At 33.2% G+C, this 20,698-nt stretch overlaps 1 protein-coding gene across 2 annotated transcripts; it reads left to right on the top strand.

Moving 5' to 3' along the window:
• The first annotated feature begins 15,543 nt into the window (after window positions 1-15,543).
• LOC109151312 (uncharacterized WD repeat-containing protein C2A9.03-like) lies at window positions 15,544-20,454 on the top strand. 2 transcript variants are annotated; one of them, XM_019299260.1, is made up of 10 exons: window positions 15,544-15,748; window positions 15,958-16,106; window positions 16,203-16,370; window positions 16,592-16,678; window positions 18,409-18,543; window positions 18,632-18,742; window positions 18,821-18,912; window positions 18,993-19,098; window positions 19,192-19,278; window positions 19,833-20,454. In XM_019299260.1, exons 1-10 carry the CDS (start codon window positions 15,559-15,561, stop codon window positions 20,241-20,243), a joined length of 1,536 nt encoding a protein of 511 aa, XP_019154805.1. In that variant the 5' UTR covers window positions 15,544-15,558; the 3' UTR covers window positions 20,244-20,454. The 2 variants fall into 2 exon arrangements, with proteins under 2 accessions (XP_019154805.1, XP_019154806.1); XM_019299261.1 differs by having other exon boundaries at window positions 15,574-15,714.
• The last annotated feature ends 244 nt before the right edge of the window (window positions 20,455-20,698 follow it).

Here is a 20,698-nt window from a genome sequence, read left to right as displayed (position 1 = left end):
TGCAATTATGTACCTTAAGAATATTGATTCTTTACTTGAACTAAAATAAATAGGCACAAGTGTCAAATAGACTCATCTACTACTATTAAGGGCTCAATTCCCACCACAAACTACATTAAGTGTCAAATAGGCTCATCTATCAGCTAAATTTGTTCAATTGACATTTTTTACAGGTTTCTAGCAGGTCACCTATTTAATTATTAAAAATAATAAATAAATAGAATAAAAATTTAAAAAAAAAAAAGAATATCAGCTACCGGCTGTCCTCGCCGGACAGCCGGTGGCTGATATTCTTTTTTTTTTTTAAATTAATTTTTTTAAATTTTTTATTCTATTTATTTATTTGTTTTTAATAATTTGATAGGCAACCTGCTAGAACCTGTAAAAAATGTCAATCGAACAAATTTAGCTGGTAGATGGACCTATTTGACACTTAATTTAGTTCATGGTGAGAATTGAGCACTTCGCAGTAGTAGATGGGTCTATTTGACAGTTGTGCCAAATAAATATAAAACATGTTTATGCGTCATGTGTTATGCGTTTATGTGTCTTATATTATGCAATTATGTACCTTAAGCGTATGGATTATGTACTTAAAATAGATTAGTAGTTGTGTAACACACAACATATTGTGTGTTATTTTACGAATTTATGTCTTATATTATGAAATTATGTGCCTATAAGACATAAATAATCTACATAAATCAGATTTGAGAATAAGTATCTAAAAACATAATAAGCCTCAATTAAGGTTATACCCTTGATTTATGTTCATCTTTTTGTATGCAACTAAATGTGTACATTTTACTTTAAATGTTGTACATTCCAATGTTATTAGACAAAACTACCCTTACACCGTTATAACACCGTTAATTTTTAATTCTAACCTTGATAACACATCATTATTACCATACATCTATATCTATCATATATTTTTCCTATTTTATTATTATTATTATTATTATTATTATTATTATTATTATTATTATTATTATTATTTTGGAAATAAAGAGCTAATTCATTAATTATAAGTTGAAACAGTTACAATAAAGATCAATAGAAAGATAAAACATTCTTTACAGTCAGACATAGACACAACTTTCCTAGCAATGCTAAAAGAAACTTGAATCGCAAACTGTGTTACAAGATTGAAGTTGAATTCATTGGAGGAAGCTGAAGCTTCTTTGATGTTGGTAATGATCTGGCTATCCAAGACTGACTCTGTTTGAGAAGTCTTGCATACCACCAGAGTAACTATTGCGGCTCTTCTGTCCGTAGACAATATCTTCATTAATTTGAACTACATATCATGGTTCAAATCTTCTCCATTGCTCAGGATGAGATAAACACACGCCATGATCAATTAAATCGTTTCACCTTAAAAAAAAAAAAAAAAAAAAAAAAAAAAAAAAAAAAAAAAAAAAAAAAAGGGAATAACTCGCCAAAGAAGCGAGAGAAAATAACTTATCAAAATAACTTATGGAAAAAGTGAAAAACACATATATGTAGATAAAAAAATAGAACTCCACGCCTTCTCCTGTCAAGAAAACACCACGCCTTCTTGTCCTTGATCAAAGCACAAAATTTAATACTTAATTATATTTTAATTAAATTTCTATGAATGATAAATTATATGTGCGTACAAAATACATATATTATTTGTGTATATATAATTTAAATTATAATTTTTAATTATTTGTATTTATCAATGTTTTAATATTGGACATGAATTTTCGCTCACACAAAATGCTAGTATATATAATATGTCACATGTGTATGTGTCTTGTGTTGTGAGTTTTCGTGTCTCGTGTTATAAAATTCAGTACCTTTAAAGTATTGATTTTGTACCTAGAATAAATTAAAATTCGTATTGAAGCATGAGAAACGAAGAACTACAGAATCTATTAAAATTTAAATATCAAAATGACGTCGTTTTGATCCGGGTAATGGACCCGTCCACGATATAAATTGCCCACAAAACATAAGAAGCTAAAGGCCTCCCGAAATCTTATCTGAATTACCCAAAAAAAATGATAAAATTCTTTTTAATCATAAAAATTTCACTTCACATATTCTTTTTTTTTTTTTTTTAACTTCAGATATTAGTTAACTACTAAATTACATAACCTCTTGATTAAATAGTCATTTAATCACATATAAAATTAAGGCAAATATGAGGTGACTTAAAGTTACAAAATTGATAACATGAAATAAGAAAAACACAAAATATAATGTTGAAATCTACTATACTAATAAGAGTCCAAGAGAGTTAGGCCTATAATGGGTAGAAAAAATGGCGGTCACAGATTTTAATCAAATGAATGGCTCAGATTTCTACTATGCTAATAAGAGCCCAAGAGAGTTAGGCCTATAATGGGTAGAAAAAATGGCAGTCACAGATTTTAATCAAATGAATGGCTCAGATTGATTAAAAGATTGATCAGATTTAAATTTTACACTAAAATTTCTTAAAATACCCACACACCGTTACTAATTCCGTTAAAATTTTAAGAATTGCCGTTAGTTCACCGTTAACTTACTCATTGATTTCAATAAAAAATGGTCTTAGGTTCGAACCTCATCCCAATCAAAGTTGGCATAATTAGTACTCTATTTTACTCTTATTAAATTATATAAATAATAATTTAGTAGTTACAACAAAAAATAATACATATGCATTTCTTTAATTTAGAATTATGTGTTCACAATGTCTTTATTCAAAAAAAAAAATTATTCATTATCAATAAATTAAATAAGATAAATAATTTTATTAGTTATATTGTCTTTATTTTTCTTCAATATAAAAATTCTTTATATTCAAATTTATTAATTGATTATATTCGCTACATTGTCCTTACAATGTCTTTATTCAGTGAAAAACAAATTATTAATTATCAATAAATTAATTAAAAAAATATTTTCATTAGTTATATTGTCTTTATTTTTCTCAAATGTAAAAATTTTTACATTCAAATTCATCAATTGATTATATTCACTACATTATCTATTATCTTTTTTGTGCACTATTTTTCTAATTAATATCAAAGTTATAACATAAAATAATGCTATATATTTATTTACCAAGTATTTTATTAATACCATGAAAAAATTAAAAAAAAATATATAATTAATAAAGCGAACTATATTAACTACTTGAGATATTTTGTAACAAAGAGAGTATTCAAATCACACAACAAATTAAAGTGGGAACTACCTCGCAATGTCCTTGTTTGACAATCAGCAGTTAGCGGTTAGTGTTAGCGGATTATACTAGCGGATTTGACCAGCGAATTTATTTAATTATTAACATTGGGTAGAAAAAATGACCGCCAAATTATTAAATCAAATGAATGGTTCATATTGTTCAGGTTTTAATTTTTTTTTTTTTAAGATTTTCTAATTTATCCTTAATTATATGATTATCCATTTAACTTTTTCGTTAATTCACCGTTAGTCTAATTCTAATATTAAAGTCTAATATAGAATTATAACTACACCATTAATCTAATTCTAATATTAAAGTCTTAATAGAACTTGACCACAAATCCTAATGTCGGAATCTCCTCAAACAATATTAGTATATATTTCATATTTTATACCCTAATTTTTATTTGTTCTCCCTTATGTCCCGTATTTGGTTTCAACCATACCTATACAATTATTTTATTGACAATTATAATCAATATTGACTATATTATCTTGTATTTGTAAAATTAGAATTACCTATTTAACCCGCACGGGCTTAGCTCAATGATTTAGTGGGTAGTATTTGGGAGAAGAGGCCAAGGTTTGAACCTCGTCGGCGGCAATGCGGGAATTATGTCCAAAGTGGGCAGATTCCTTGTGCGTACCAGCATTTGGCCCTGTCTGCTGAACCATTGAGTCACCGTGATTTACAACTTCCCACAATGCTCTGTCGGGTCGGAGTGTGGGGGGACCCTTGGGGTTGGGGACTCAACCTTTGGGAGAAGAATTACCTATTTAAATACGCAAATTCAACCTTCAATTATCTATGCATAAACAATTTCAATATAATCTTGCCTTAATATACTTTAAAGTACTTATTTAAAAAAAAAACATTGGGCATTATCCCAATCGCGCAATGCGCGTAAAAAACTAGTTGTTCTAAAAATGATCTAAAGCTAGTTTTACCGGAGCTGTGACCTAAAGTTTTTTTTTTTTTTAATTTTATTTTAAAATGTGTTTTATATGTAGTTATAGTGATAGTGATAGAGCACTTGAGCACTTCTGAAAATCATTTACTTTGCAAACTCTAGTATTATTTAATTAATTATTATCAAATATGTTTGGATTAATTATTGATTTAACAAAATTTATAAATGTGTTATAAGGTAATTAATTTCTAATTTACTTAGAAATTATTTATATAAATTGTTTTAAATGTGTACTATAATTTTAAAAATTGACAATTGTTTATTTAAATTAATGAATATTAATCTCAAAATACTTTGCTCACTGATGGGACATAAAGTTACTCAATTAATCACATATATGGAAATAACAGAAAATATAATGTTGAAAATTGTTCTATAAAAATGAGAGATTTTACATCAATAATTGTGCCTCGATTTTTATTTTTATTTTTTTCATTCTCTTTTTGTCCCTTTTTCACTCATGATCTACAATTTTTTTTTTAAAAAAAAATGCTATTGAATCTATTATATTGTAGTATCTGTTCAATCATACTTTCTCAACCTAATGAAGCATACAGAGTCAACAATGTCTCTACTGAGACTCGATCTCATGACCTCCCATATGAGAGAGGTCACTATATGCCATCCGAATTTAAAATCAATTTATTATCAGATATCAAATGAGAGAGTTAATTTTTTTTTCCACAATTTTATTTGTTATTATTTTTGCTCTTTCATTTGGTTAGTTATAAATTTTATGTCTTGGATTAATTTAGAACAAATTATAAATTTATTCTACGTGACATTGTCAAATTTAGTCTTATTATTTTAATTTTACCACATTATATTCTTGATTTTTATTTGTTTGTCACAATTAGTCCTTCAATTAAATTATTGTCATTTCTTCATTTAATAAAGAGGGCCATCAACTAGGGATGGCAACGGGGTGGGGCGGGGATGAGACCCCGCTACTCCAACCTCGTCCCCGTCTCCGTCCCAGCGAAAAATTTGACAGGGACAGAGAATCTCCATCCCCAGTCAACTCATAGTCAAAGTGACAAATTACTATAATTTTTAAAAATTAAAAAATAAAATAAAATAATATAATATATTCAAATATATACACAATATCAGTATGTAAGTATATTCTTTATGCTTAAATTAATAATTCATTATGCACACACAGTACACAACAACGCTTTATGCTTAAATCAATAGAACACAGTGTCTTAATATATTCGAATATTAACATTCAATATTCAACGGAACACAGTATGCAATTATCTAATTTCTAATATCAGTGGAGGCAGTATTGACTCTTTGTGATTTAGTAGTAGAGTCAGTAGCATTCAAAAATATATATAATATTATATATATAATTTTTTTTAATTATTCGGGGACAGGGCGGGGCAGGGGTATCCCAGTCCCCGTCCCTGATCCCCGAATTTTTTTCCGTCTATGTCCCCGTTCCCGACGGGGGCGGGACACATTGTCATCCCTACCATCAACATGCAATTTGATCATTCAAGCCGCTTGCCCTAACATATAATTTCTCTCCCTCTGATCATGTAATCTCTTTCTAATTGAATGATTAAATTATATACTAGCCATATTTATTAAATGATAAAATAACACACGCACACACACACAAATAGATCCATGGATGAGATTAATAGAGTGATTAAAAATGTGCGTGTGCATATTAGGCATTATGAATGTGCATATTAAGCATGTATTGTGTGCAATTGGCCCGCCCACAGCAGGTTGTGATTTTTGCAAGCCTTTGATGGTCAATCCACGAAGCTCACGGGCTAGAATTCTTCAACCCTTGTCCACCTCATGCGGGCTCGTAGGCCCCATGGGCCAACTTCAAATATATATATATATATATAAAAAAAGTTATTATATATATATCCCACCAAACTGTGTGGCCAAACCCGCAAGGCCCACATTTTCGCAAATTAAAAATTTTAGGCCCTAACTTGTCTCATTGCAAGGTAGTTTAGAAGTTGGCATGTGTGTGTAACATTAATGTCATTTGGTGTCCTTTGAGTATAGTAGCACAACCACATTTAGTCTTAACCAGGCTGAAAGGATGATTTTGCCCTTCATTTATACAGCCTAAATAGCTCAAAGTAACGGAAGACTACAGATAATAACAATTTGAAAGTTTAGGACTAAACGTTACAAAATCAATATACTTGAAGAACTCTAGATAGTATTAAGTATTAACTCGTAATTGAATTATCGGCTTAGTGATTAGTACTATCTTGAGTACTCTCACTACTCTGGTATAATCCAATAATATATTAATCAGATAAAATTATATTATATTAAACATTTGTTGTCTCATTTTATGTGTTTGGCTCAAATAACGAGGCTTGAATTCAATTATTATTAATTCAACTTTTCATAGCATTAAGTTTAATATTATTATATAAAATTTATATATTTAGAATTTCTCATATAAGGTATAGTAGTTCTTATGAACGTAAGCCTATATATTATGAATTAAATGAGAACGAATGTGCAAGAGAGAATTATGAACCAATCACAATTATTCATATGAAAAGATCTAACGAATTAAAAGCAATTAAAAAATACATTAACATTTTTATAAATAATTCAAATTTTAAAATGCAAGTAACACTTCATAGAATGCAACAAACCAACCATAAGTCCGTAACCTTAATTATGTGATAAGAAAATTTCTCGACAAAAGGCCAAAAATACATTTAAAAAGAGTTAAACATTAAAATTAAAATTTAAAAAAAAAAAAAAAAAAAAAAAAAAAAAAAAAAAAACCTCAAAGTGCTCAACCATTAAACCTTTGGATCCGTATCGAATTCTTCCACACATGCCTAGGGGTGTAAATGAGCCGAGCCGCTCGCGAGTCGCTCGTGAGCGGTTCGGTCAACGCTCGGCTCGAACTCGGTCAAAATCAAGCTCGGCTCGAGCTCGAGCAGCTCGTGGATTAAACGAGCACGAGCCGAGCTTAGGTATCGTAGGCTCGCAGCTCGACGAGCCGCTCGCGAGCCTTATAATATATTATATAATATATAATATATAATATAATTATATTATATTTAGTATATAAAAATAATAATTATGGGATTGAAATTAAAATACTTTAATAATTATGGGTAAAAGTCATAAAACAAAGTAGTTTAAATTTTAAATTAAATAGGTCAAAATCGAGATCAAAATTGAGCTCAAATTCGAGCTTAAACTCGAGCTCGAGCTCGAGCCTGAACTCGAGATCGAGTTCAGGCTCGAATTCGAGCTCGAGCTCGAACAATCAAGCTGCTCGAGCTCGAGCAGCTCAACAATTGCCGAGCTCGAGCTCGAGCATCAGTTCACGAGCTCGAACGAGCTCGAGCTATCATTAACGAGCACGAGCATGAGCCTACCCAGGCTCGGCTCGTTTACACCCCTACATATGCCATATCCCCAATTATTATTACGTAGATTATACTCTCAAATAATATATATTCAATATACAAATAATGTATATTTAATATATTAAAAATGTATATTATATTCAAAAAAATATATTATTTTATATAATGTACATTCAATACAAGAATAATATATACTTTTAATACATTCAAAATATACTTTTTTTATAGTTCACACAGTACTATGTGAAATACAATAATTTGCCCCATATCCATACATAAAGTATTGCATTTATTTAATTTTAAAAACAAAAGAAAACATTCTTCAAAAAAAAAAACAAAAAAAAAAACAAATTGGGCCCACAGCGATCCTACTTGCCCACGTGTATGGGTATGGAGCTTCCTTCCACAGACTTGACATTTTGGCAAGACCGGTGCTAACCAAGTGGCCCCCATAAACACATGACAGGTATCTTGGCGACGTGTTTCCCGGCAGACGGTAAACAGAGACTTAACGCAGTGAACTAACGGCGTTTGGTTATTCATATTTATTTAAAGATTTTAGTTTACTGCAGAATGCAGAGTGCAGACTGCAGACTGCAGTTCATATTTCATCCCGTGGGTCCCACTATTCTTTTGGACGGTTTTCTCGTTGTCGCTCTCTATGCAGTATGCATAGTACACTCTGCAATCTTTGATAGGTTCTAAATTTTACCCAAATTTATATGCAAAAAGTTTATTTTATTTTTATAGTATAATAATATCCATCAATCTCATTTTGACCCTATTTGATAAAATAATTAGTCTATAAATCAATTTTATCATATTTGATCACTATTAACTGTTTGACTTGATTAAACAATCAATACGAGTATTTGATTAATTAATTTTTTACTCCAAAATACCTAAAATTTAAAAAGTTACTCAAAGTAGTTTTTTCAATTAGCTTTTTGAGAAAGTTATTTGTATGTAATCAGCTAACAACTAATTTATCAAACACTTTTATACAAACAACTAATGTTATGAGCTAGTTATATCTACTAACCCAAATCAACTATCAACAATTTACCAAATACTCCCTTTATCTATCTTCTTTATTATTTATTTGTCAAGTCAACGTTTTCTTTTTTATTTATTTTTATAGTAATTTTTAATTATTTTTAATTTTAATTTTTGTGTTTAATAACACTTTTAATGTAGATTCTAAACTGAAAACTTGCGATTTACTGCATAATTACACACAATTTACTCCCAAGTATGTCTGAATGATGGTGGAGACTCTAGAGTAGATTATATATATTCATTTAGTAAATTGTGTGTACTTATACAGTTCTCACTTGTGTAATCAAACAAACTATTGAACTATACATGAAATTACAATTGGGTTATCCAACTCAAACAAAATTGTAATTGAACTATCTAATATTTTAGTTTAGTATATAGGTATAATTTATAACTCCTTAATTTATAGAATGCCAATCTTTTAATTTAGAAAAATATTACATCTACCTTTATTTTTTTCTCAACTTTTACTTTTACACATAAAATTTTGATGTAGACACTTGTATTGAGACTTACATGAAAAAAGTAGTCTATCAATATCCAGGACGGAGCCAAAAATTCGGTTGAGGTGGGGCGAAGAAGTAGGGACGGATTCGAAATTTTTTTCCAATAAAAGCGAAACATTAAAACAAAAGAGATATTAAAAAAAAAATTACCTAAGAAATATAATTGCAAATATTGTTGGATATGAGCGAAAAATAAAACACATCGAAACTTTATAAAAATATTCATAACAAAATATGAAACATAATTAATTTGATAAAATAATTTGAATAGAAAACACATTATAAATTACACATATCACTATTAATATAAAAGAATGTTATATATATATATATATATATATATATATATATATATATATATATATGTGTGTGTGTGTGTGTGTGTGTGTGTGTGTGTGTGTGTGTGTGTGTGTGTGTGTGTGTGTGTGTGTGTGTGTGTGTGTGTGTGTGTGTGTGTGTGTGTGTGTGTGAAAAAAATTATAAAATTATTTTGATGCCAAAAGATACTAAATGTGTACTCTACCAACTAGTATAACTCATTTCTTATCGATATTTAATAATTTTTTATACTAATACTAAAACTTGTACTATATATACATATAAAAATTATATATTGGGATGGAGTGAGAGGGGCAGTTGCTCTTGCTCCCTTTGACTCTGTCCCTGTCAATACTTGTCAAATTAAAAAATAAAATTTTAAAAAGAGTTAATTACCAAAATGGTTCATTGACTATAGCGAAATTACCAATTTGGTCTTTGACTATTTTTTTTAACCAATTAAGTCTCTCAACTTTAAAAATTTTAACCAATTTGGTCCTCCGTTTGTTTGACCGTTAGTCAACCGTTAACTTGGGACCAAATTGATAATTTCGCTATAGTCAAGGGACTATTTTGGTAATTAACTTTAGGGGTGGACAATTCGGATTAGTTTTATCGAATCGAACCGAACCGAACTAGTTTGGTTCCGTAATATACCGAACAACCGAACGGTATTGGATTCTTGTATACCGAACGGTTCGATAAAAAATTGATCCGAATCGATCCGAATTGTTCGGTAAAAAATTGAACTGAACCGAATACTGTTTGATTTTTTTAAATATAATAATAATAATAATAAATAAATAAATAAATAAAAAGTAAATCCAAGCCCCTTGCTGCTTGCTCTACCGTTCAACTCATATTCTCACGGGTATCTCTCGTAAATGTTTTATTTGATTTCTTTATGGTTTGTTATCAAAAGTTCTATATTATGTGTTATGGTGTTTACATAGTCCAAATTCAAAGTCTAATATATAACAAAATAGCAATCCGAAGTTCAAACGGTATTCGATTCGGTTTAGTTTTTACCGAACAATTCAGTTCGGTTCGAGTTTTTACCGAACCGTTCGGTATACAATAATCTATTACTGTTCGGTTGTTCGGTATATTACCGAATCTAACTAGTTTAGTACAGTTCGGTTCGAGAAAACTTAACCGAATTGTCCACCCTTAAAGTTAATTACCAAAATGGTCATTTGACTATAGCGAATTACCAATTTGGTCCCAAGTTAACAGTTGACTAACGGTCAAACAAATGAAATACCAAATTGATTAAGATTTTTAAAATTGAGGAACTTAATTGGTCAAAAAAATAATTAAGGACTACATTTGTAATTTCACTATAGTCAAGGAATCATTTCAATAATTAACTCTTTATAAATATAGTTTAGGAGTCTATATACTAGAACTTTTTAATTTATTCCCAGAACTGAAGCGTCTGGTAGATAGTGCCAGCGATAATCCTCGTAGGGTACGCCGGTGCCGCTGTTGTCCGTTACTCCGTTACATGGGGCCCATAGGCCATAGTGATTGATTAATTGTGGAGTGGCAGAACTTCCACTTGTGGGAGATGTGGTTGGAAAATTGCATCTGGTTGACACGTGTGATCTTTATAGATTACTCACTAGATGTCTAGATCCTTGTATTTTGTTTGGAGTAATGCAATATACTTTTTTTTTTTTTTTCCGTACTTGTATGAAGTTGTCGTACGCACAATATCTCTGAGACACGGGTTAAGTCAAATCAATATTGAAATATAATACTTTTATTAGTGTAATACTAATAAAGAATAAAATATTTATTATTTATAATAAAAAGTGTAAAACATTTGAAGAAAATGTAATATGTTTACATCAATTAAAAGTATTAAATTTTTGAATATAAATAATAAACAATTTACTCTGAGTCTGATTAGTTATTCCAAAAGTCATATTGACGTTCAGGTACGGCTGCCTGGCAGCAATCTTCGGATTTTAACATGCTATTACGGTTTCTCATAAAGGAATAGATGCCAACAAATAGGGGTGTACAAATTTCGGAAAATTTTTGGTTAATTAACCGAACTGACAAAGTTTGGTTAACTGTTTTTTGACCAAACTTTTTTGATTTGGTTAATGGTTAAAGGAATTCCAAAACTTCGGTTAACGGTTAATTCAGTTTGAAAGAGTCGGTTAACCGAAGTTTTATATATATATATATATATATATATATATATATATATATATATATATATATATATATATATATATATATATATATATATAGTAATTGTGTAATACTAATATAAATATATAATAGACTATATGGATGTTTAGACTTTGGATTTTTGATTAATGATTTGAAGTTAGGGATGAATTTATTATGATATGTATTTTATTTTAATTGGATTTATCATTTTAGGTGATTTTTAAGATTTTAAACTATAGCTTTAAAAAGTTCGGTTAATCGATTAACAGACTGATTAATCGAAAAAAATTTCGGTTCGGTTAATTCAGTAACACAAACTTCGGTTCAGTTAACGGTTAAAGGTTTAAAAAGTTCGATTAAAACGGTTCGGTTAACCGATTGAACACCCCTACTGACAGGCTTGAGATTTCTTGCGTTCTCTCAAAACCAAGTCCGACCTCCCTTTGTTGTCGCAGGGGATTTTAACAACATTGCGTCTCCGGATGAGAAGCGAGGCATTCATCCTCATCCCACATCCCTTCTTGATGGTTTTAATTCTGCATTGGAGGATTGTGGTCTGTTTGACCTTGGGATGAGAGGTAGAAAATTTACATGGGAACGAGAAAAAGGTACTGAGAACTGGGTTGAAGAGCAGTTGGATAGGGTTATGGCGAGAGCAGACTGGTGTGCTTTATTCCCCCAGGTTACGGTGTTTAATCATGATGTGTTTACATCAGATCACACGGCTATCTTCATTGAGTTAGATGGTCCAAAAATAGCAAGACGTCGTAGAAATTTCCTCTTTGAATGCATGGCTGAAGGAGAATGGGTGTAAAGATACTATGTTTGAATCGTGGAACATGTTTGTGGGGGATAGTCTCCCTAGTCGTCAATTTACCACAAAAATAATATTTACATATATATATATATATATATATATATATATATATATATATATGTGTGTGTGTGTGTGTGTGTGTGTGTGTGTGTGTGTGTGTGTGTGTGTGTGTATGTGTGTGTGTGTGTGTAAATCAGACCACAAGGAATTTATAATCTTCTAGATTATAATTTCAACCAACAACAATATACAAATATATAGGTCAAGGATTTATTGCTTAAAGCATAATCCCACTTACTTGAACCAATAAGATGCGAAGGAAAACAGAGGGTAGGTGGTTATTATGAGTCGAGCAAACACTCTTTCCTTAAAACATTAATTATTTGCTACCTCCCAAAAATACTAGGAGTGTTGTAGCCTAGGTTTCCCAGGATAAAATTTACTACGGTTCAACGTTTGAGCACCTAAACGAATAAACCCGGCGAACTAGAACAACGGGATGAACACTGTTGGCAAGAAGGAGTAGGAACAGAGTTTTTGGGAGAAGAAAAACTAATTTTTCTGTGCGTAAAACCTGCTGCCCTACAACGAACTTATATAGGAGATTGAAGATAGATAACATTTCAATGGTGGGGCATTCAAAACTGACATAATGACAGTCTTTGTAACATCTGAAACAGCTTAGCCATTAATTGAGATTAAATTCGTAATTCAAGATTGGAATTAATTCAAAATTAATTCCGTAACGGATAAATTTAACCTCACAACGGTCGCTGCTAGAATCATCGAATCGTCCCAAATCGAGAACGATTTTGGTTGCAGTAGGCCAAACTGAAGCACTCGTGCTGTTGGCCCTTTGCCATGATTCGGCATTGGAAGGCCGAATCCATCAGTGTCAATTTCCGGACGACATTCGTGCCAGCAAGCGCCGACGTACACGAGTCAAGCCTTTTCAGACCCATTTTGGGATTTGATTTGCACCACCCAATTTCCAAACCAATGTAGGGCAAAAACTCCTTCTTTTTTCGCTTCATTTTTCCAACTCAAATGGGTCTACTTTGAGAATCAATTTCTCATTCACCCATTATTCGTTTTGAACGTACAATATATCAATCTCTTCGTCTCACTATGAAGAACCCGAATCCACTTTAACCCGACCCAAATCAAAAATGGATCCACTAATATTTGTATCACAAAATAGCCACTTAAAATGTCATTTTAATGCTATTTTTCCAACAATAGAAACACCAAAATTCTACCATCTCTATGCATCGGCACAAAAGAGGAAAAACCGTATATTGAAACTGTAAGATGACACTGCTTAGTGGATTGAGGGCGATGGCCTCCTGGGGGTAGCTTCGAAGTATTTCCAGAATATTTTCACGTCCAAAGGCATTCACATGGATGGCTATTTAGACGATTTTGCACCGAAGGGTCTCTGAGATGGATAATAATCGTTTGTTGCAGCCTTTCATTGTCGATGAGGTGAAGTAGACCATATTTTCAATGGCGCCTGACAAATCACACGGGCCGGACGGATTTAGCCCAGCTTTCTATCAACATTTCTGGAGTGAAATCGGTCAGGACCTAGCGAATTTTATTATAAGATGTGCTAACGGTGAGGCGGGGGTTCCCAGCTGGCATGAATGATGCTATCATAACCCTCGTTCCGAAAAAGACTATACCTATTACTATGGGGGATCTTCGGCCGATTGCGCTATGTAATGTGACATATAAAATTTTTTCCAAGATGCTGGCAAATCGGTTGAACAAAGTGGCCTTGTCTTGAAGTGAATACCTAGGAGAAAAGAGTTGAATTCCCTATGATTCGATAATATCCGAAAGCCTAAAAGGACCCCTATTTATAATGTCCGAGGCCACGGGCTTTTTGCAAAATGAATGGACCTCGTTTTATTAGTTTCTTCCACCACCGACATATCCGAACCATGCCATGCCACAAGCACTCACCCCTCCCTTTTGACCATCAATCTTGGCCAGCCACAACTTGGCAAAAATTGGCTCTGTTTGGGGCCATCACCTCCGTGATTAGCCCTGTATGGCCACGTCTAGCTATGCCATGGCCGACAGAAAACTGGGAGGCAACATGCCGCCCATAACAAGGGATGGACGGCTCTGACACCCCTCCTCCCCCTTTTTGTGTCCTTACTCCCTTGATTCCAATCCAGCCTACCTTGACCCCAAAATATGTACATCCCAATCCTTTAGACTTCAACCCATGTCTCACTTGATAAACCATCACCTCAATATTGCATCCTAGCTCCCAAACTTCCTACCTTGTCCCACTATGGACCATATCCCTCCAACATTTGCACATCATCCCCTTAACTCTACTGTTTAGCCCAATTTGCACCCCTAACTTTCTTTTCTTTTTATCTAGGTCTCAAATACATGCCTATGGATTCTAATTATCATCTTCATCCGATTAACTCTCATATCTCTTGCTCAATTGACCTTGGATTTAGGCCATATTCTTTTATCAACCAATTATAAGCAAACAATAAAAAAAAAAATTATTACAACATCAAAAGATTGAACGATTAGAGGTAAATTTAGAAAGAAAAAATAATATTTTCTCCATACCGTCTTATTTGTTCTATTCCAGCCTTTTTAATATGCTTCAAAATAATGTTCTTTAAAAAAAAAAAAAACTTCACAACACTTTTTTCCAATTTCTGCTAATTTTTATAAGGAGATTTCAATTTGTCTCTTCTTAGATAGATAATTAAAAAATATATTATTTAAAAAAAATTACTTCAAATATAATTTTTGGGTGAGAAAAACTTATAATACTATTTGAATATGTATATTGAATTAAATTTATAGTATTTAAATACAACAATCATGATGATTGATGATTCTCTGGGGGCAAATTGTGTCAAAGAGGAAATATTATTCTATTTTGAAAATGAGTGCCTTCAGGACCAAGTTTCTAACCATTGCAGGAAAGGCAGAAACATCAAACAAGACTAACATCCGGACAAATAACGGAAACTGAAGCTCCGTTACCGTCAATACTGTTGGCGTTTGAGTGGGTCCCGATTTCATATTGTGGGCTCACCGTTAACCCCTTCCCTCACCGTTATAAGTATGGTTCAATGCTCAATACTTTCAGCTCCCATCCACAAAATCAACTTTCCGGCCACTGTTTTCCGATCACAAACTCTTCCGCTTCTCAGTTCTCCGAGTGTTTTGTTAATCTCGTGTTTGAGCGGCCTTTTGTATCTCCGATTCGTTTTTGCTTCATTTTTAAGGTCGGTGCCGGCGCGCGCATTTTCTCTCCTTCTGGTATTTACCATTTTCCATTTAAATACGGATGCAGTCGTGCAGGTTGCATTATGTATATTCGGAATAATTGATTTAACGGATATGTGGAATATGTATGTATATATGCATGCTCGCAGTTTGCATTGGTACATCAAATCCACTGTGAAGAAAATGGATTTATTTTTCGGTTAATTGTTTGTGTTTCAGATTTTATTATTTGTGTGGTTTAGGAGATCGAATGGCGTACTCTCTGAGCCATGAGCTTGAGTTCATGGTGGATGACTTCGATGATAACCCATTTGAAGATAGCAGTGACTCTCCTCCAAGCTCCAGCTTTGATGATTCTCAAGATTCTGACTTCGACGATGATTTTGAAGTGGTAATTACAAATAAGAACATGAGATTTTGGTCGTGATAATGTTGTTTAAGGCAATCTAATGATGGTTTATTCAAAATCTTCCGTTAATTTTTGCAGAGTGAGTCAAAGACCGATACTTCGGCTTTAGAAGCCAGGAATGGCAAGGATATCCAAGGGATTCCGTGGGAACGGCTCAATTATACCCGGGATAGGTACCGCGAGACAAGGTTGAAGCGATACAAAAACTACGAAAGCCTCTCTCGCTCTCGTCAGGAGCTTCAAAAGGTTTAATTTGTCTGAAATCTTTTAATTTCTCTTTACAGATTCTGTCTTTCTATAGATGTTAGTATAACTACATCGATGTCTCATCGATTTCAGATCTTCCCCCATTTAGGCATGGATTTTTATACCTTGATGTCTCAGTTCTAGTGACTGGTCTCCTTGTTTACTCTTTGAAGTTGTGTTCTCCTCCTAGTGTGCCTAAACATCTATACATGTGATTCCAGGAGTACAAGGTAGTGGAGAAAGGAAACAGCTTCTATGATTTCCAGTTCAATACCAGGCTTGTCAAGTCAACCATTGTGCACTTTCAGGTACCGTCTCACTTGCTCTCAAGTAATTCCTGTGTTCTGTTTTGTAGTCATGTTCATTGTCATCCTCATCACCTGTTTCAGTTTTTTTTTTTTTTTTTTTTTTTTAAATTTCATGTTATGATGTATTTGGGACAAATCCATGTAGTTTTTTTAGGATCTTTCTTTTTTCATGATTCAACCATTAGAATCTGATACCTGTCATATCTGCATCTAGTTCCACTCAGTATTGAAGTATTTTTTAAATATTTTGTGGATTACTGGACATCTTTCCAACAAATGCAAGTTTGCAGATTCATACTATTAAGACTAATTATTATTCTTTTCATTTTTACCTTACCTTTTTGCCCATAGCATTTCTGGAGGTGTTATTATTAGTGATTGTATGTAGAGTTAAACCTGATCTACAGCTAACACAACATTGAGCAGCTTTCCACAAATAATTGTCAGAGGGACCAGCATGTTTGAGATAATGTTTGTCATGGCATCCAAGTTGGGGAATTAGCTTGAAATTAACTTATGACCTTTTTTCTAAAACAATTCAAGACAACTGTGTATTTGAAATAGTAAAGATCTTTGTTGCTTGAACTGCTTTTCCCCTTGATGCAACTTACTTCATTTTCCTTGAAGCAAGAAATTAAATTTGCACTGGCAAGGTGGTACCAACCTTTTTACTCACAAAAGTAGCATTGGTTAGTTTCTCACTGTTACATTTCTCAATAAATAAGTTTTTCCTTGGAAGGACATGGTTAGGTTTCACTGATTTCTTATTATTGGTTCTTTAATTTACATAGTAGTTAACCAATATCAATGGGATTGCTATTTCATCTGTATTTTCAGCCTTAGATGCAGGTTGGCAGTTAATATCTGAGCAGCTGGCACATTAAGGCACATTTTCCATATGGTATGGATGGGGAATATTTGAAAATTTTAGAGACCTCTGTCAGTATTACTGTATTTAGTATTGTTCTGACCTGGTTTCTGGAAACCAAGCAAAGACACTTTGTTTGATACCTGGTCTGGATAATTTGCTGAGTGATTCTATATCAATACTACATACCATGAGTGAATTGGTTTCTTCTATGACCTGTTCTTGCTTTTATTGTGTTTGGTATGGTTTAGCATCATAGCTTTCATTTTCATTCTTTACATACATACATGCATATACATACATATACATACATACATAGATTAATAATCAAATGAGAACTCCTCCTCCGGTAAGAACCTGCTAACCAACATGAATGCACAAAATCACTTGTGTGCAATTATGTATAAGTTCGCAAGTTCTCACTGGAAGAGGGGTATATATATATATATATATATATATATATATATATATAGAGAGAGAGAGAGAGAGACCTTAACTTATAGGATGTAGTAAGTGTTTTTGTGTGTGTGTCTGTGTGTTTTGAAATATAACAATATTAAATCTTGGTTCAAGTACAATGATCAATATAATACTAGAGCTAGTTGTCTAGAGAGAGAGAGAGAGAGACCTTAACTTATAGGATGTAGTAAGTGTTTTTGTGTGGGTGTCTGTGTGTTTTGAAATATAACAATATTAAATCTTGGTTCAAGTACAATGATCAATATAATACTAGAGCTAGTTGTCTATATTTGTGTTGTGCTATGCCTTGTCTGCATCTTAGGGAATTATAAACACCTGTAATCTTAATTTTTATTGATGGGTAACAGTGTCACTGAAAATGTGGATTTTCCTCTGTTATCAGCTCAGGAACCTCTTGTGGTCTACTTCAAAACATGATGTGTACCTGATGCAAAACTTCTCAGTAATGCACTGGTCTTCTCTTCTTAAAAGGGGAAAAGAAATACTCAATGTTGCGAAACCACTTGTTCCAACACTGGTAACTAGAAGATTTATCTTGTGTCTTTCACACAAAACTCGTAGTGATCAAGCACTAATCAATTACCCGTTTGTTGTGTTATTCTCAGAAATCCCGTGGATCCTTGGGCCAGACTCTTTCCAGAGTACAGATAAGCACCATGGCTGTGAAAAATAATCTAATGGTGGCAGGTGGTTTTCAAGGGGAGCTTATCTGTAAGGTATAACAATTGAAGAGGAAGATAGAATAAAAAACTGGATGCTGTCGTGCTAATCTTTTGATTTCTTGATTTTTTCAGTACCTGAACCAACCTGAAGTTGCCTTTAGCACTAAAATAACAGCAGAAGAGAGCGCTATAACTAACGCAGTGGATATTTGTAATAGTCCCAAGTAAGTTCTAATCCTTTTCCTGAATTGATACCCATAAAACATTTTGCTTCTATAAACTCCAAATGCTGTATTCATTTCAGTGGCTCAATCAGAGTTATGGCAGCAAATAATGATGCCAGAGTCAGAGTTTTTGATGCCCAAAACTTCGCTTGTCTTAACCATTTCACATTCCCCTGGTCCGTGAATGTAAGTACCTCTTCTTCAATTCCAGACTAAACCCAGATACTCTTGTTTCAACACTACAATTACCTATATGTTCATGCTATATATATATCACAGAATACCTCTGTCAGCCCAGATGGTAAAATGCTAGCTGTTCTTGGGGACGATCCTGAATGTCTGATTGCCGATGCTCAATCAGGAAAGGTTGGTATATTGCTCAACTTTTATGGGACATACTCAATTCAAGACTCCGACAATTTGATCTGAAAATGATGATTTTGTTGGGCGGGGGCCTGAAAATGATGATTTTGTTAGGCGGAGACTAGTAAAGGTCAAATCTAGAACCCGATGGTTGGGGATTGTTGGGCAGAAGTTGGTAAAGGGCCTAGTCTAGCACCCAGCGTCTCGAAAATGTGAAGGCTATTTATGAGGAAATAAAGTTGGGTCTTTGCTACTAGATATAGCTTTTGACCCAAGTGGTAAGCACTTGATTCTAACAAGTGATGTCAGACTAGGTCACCGCCTCACCGGTTGTTTGGCAAAGACCGATAAAGGCCAAGTCTAAGTGTCTAACACTCGGTGGCTCGATGATTGTTGGACAGAAGCCTGTAAAAGGGCTTAAAAGGTTAAGTCCAGCAGCGTCTAGAAAATGTTATGGCCAGAGTCTATAATGGAATACAATTGTTTCTTCGGTACTAGTTATATAGCTTTTGGCGGGTAAGCACTCGATCCTAACAGATCTGATCACTGATGTATAGGTAATCAACAACCTCAAAGGGCACCTAGACTTCTCGTTTGCCTCGGCCTGGCACCCGAATGGACAAATCCTGGCGACCGGGAACCAGGACACCACTTGCAGGCTATGGGATTTAAGGAACATGTCAGAGTCCTTGGCAGTAGTGAAAGGAAGAATGGGAGCTATTCGGGCCATCAAATTCACTTCAGATGGGCGGTTCATGGCCATGGCGGAGGCTGCTGATTTCGTGCACATCTTGGATACCCGGTCTGACTATTCTGCCGGTCAGGAGATTGACCTGTTCGGTGAGATTGCCGGAATTTCCTTCAGCCCCGACACTGAAGCTCTGTTCATCGGAGTTGCAGACCGAACATACGGAAGCTTGTTGGAGTTCAACCGGAGGCGTTACAATCACTACATGGATTGTCTCTAAACAATGCATAGGTAGATTTTGCAGGTGTAAAATGTGAGTGGCGTTTGTGGTTATGTTCTGTGAATGGGAAAAGAAATGACGGCTCATCTGTTTTTATTGAGGCCGATATAATAGAGATTAAAGTTTTTGTCAACCCTTTTCTTTTTCTTGTCAACTTATTCTAGATTGAGTTGTGAAGTGATGATAGTTGAGAAATTTTTTGAATGTAAAATCATAATCTTATATTAGCTTCAATTTAAAGAAAACAAGATGGAACTTTTGATATATAATGTTGTGGTTGAGAATTGAGAATTTGAGATGGACTCTAAACAAGTTTTTTATTATATTACTTTCAAACATTTTAATTCTGATCTAGGCATTCTTATTGATATGTTAAAGAAGTAATGTTTAGATGTTAGCTTCTCTTTTGCTAAGAGCTCTGCGAATTGTGCCGCCCACATTGTTATTATGAAGGC

Source organism: Ipomoea nil, unplaced genomic scaffold (assembly GCF_001879475.1).
Source record: "Ipomoea nil cultivar Tokyo-kokei standard unplaced genomic scaffold, Asagao_1.1 scaffold2283, whole genome shotgun sequence".
In the NCBI taxonomy this organism is placed as follows: Eukaryota; Viridiplantae; Streptophyta; class Magnoliopsida; order Solanales; family Convolvulaceae; genus Ipomoea; species Ipomoea nil.
Note: the sequence above shows the minus strand (reverse complement) of the source record. Positions and strands in the feature narration are given on the sequence as shown.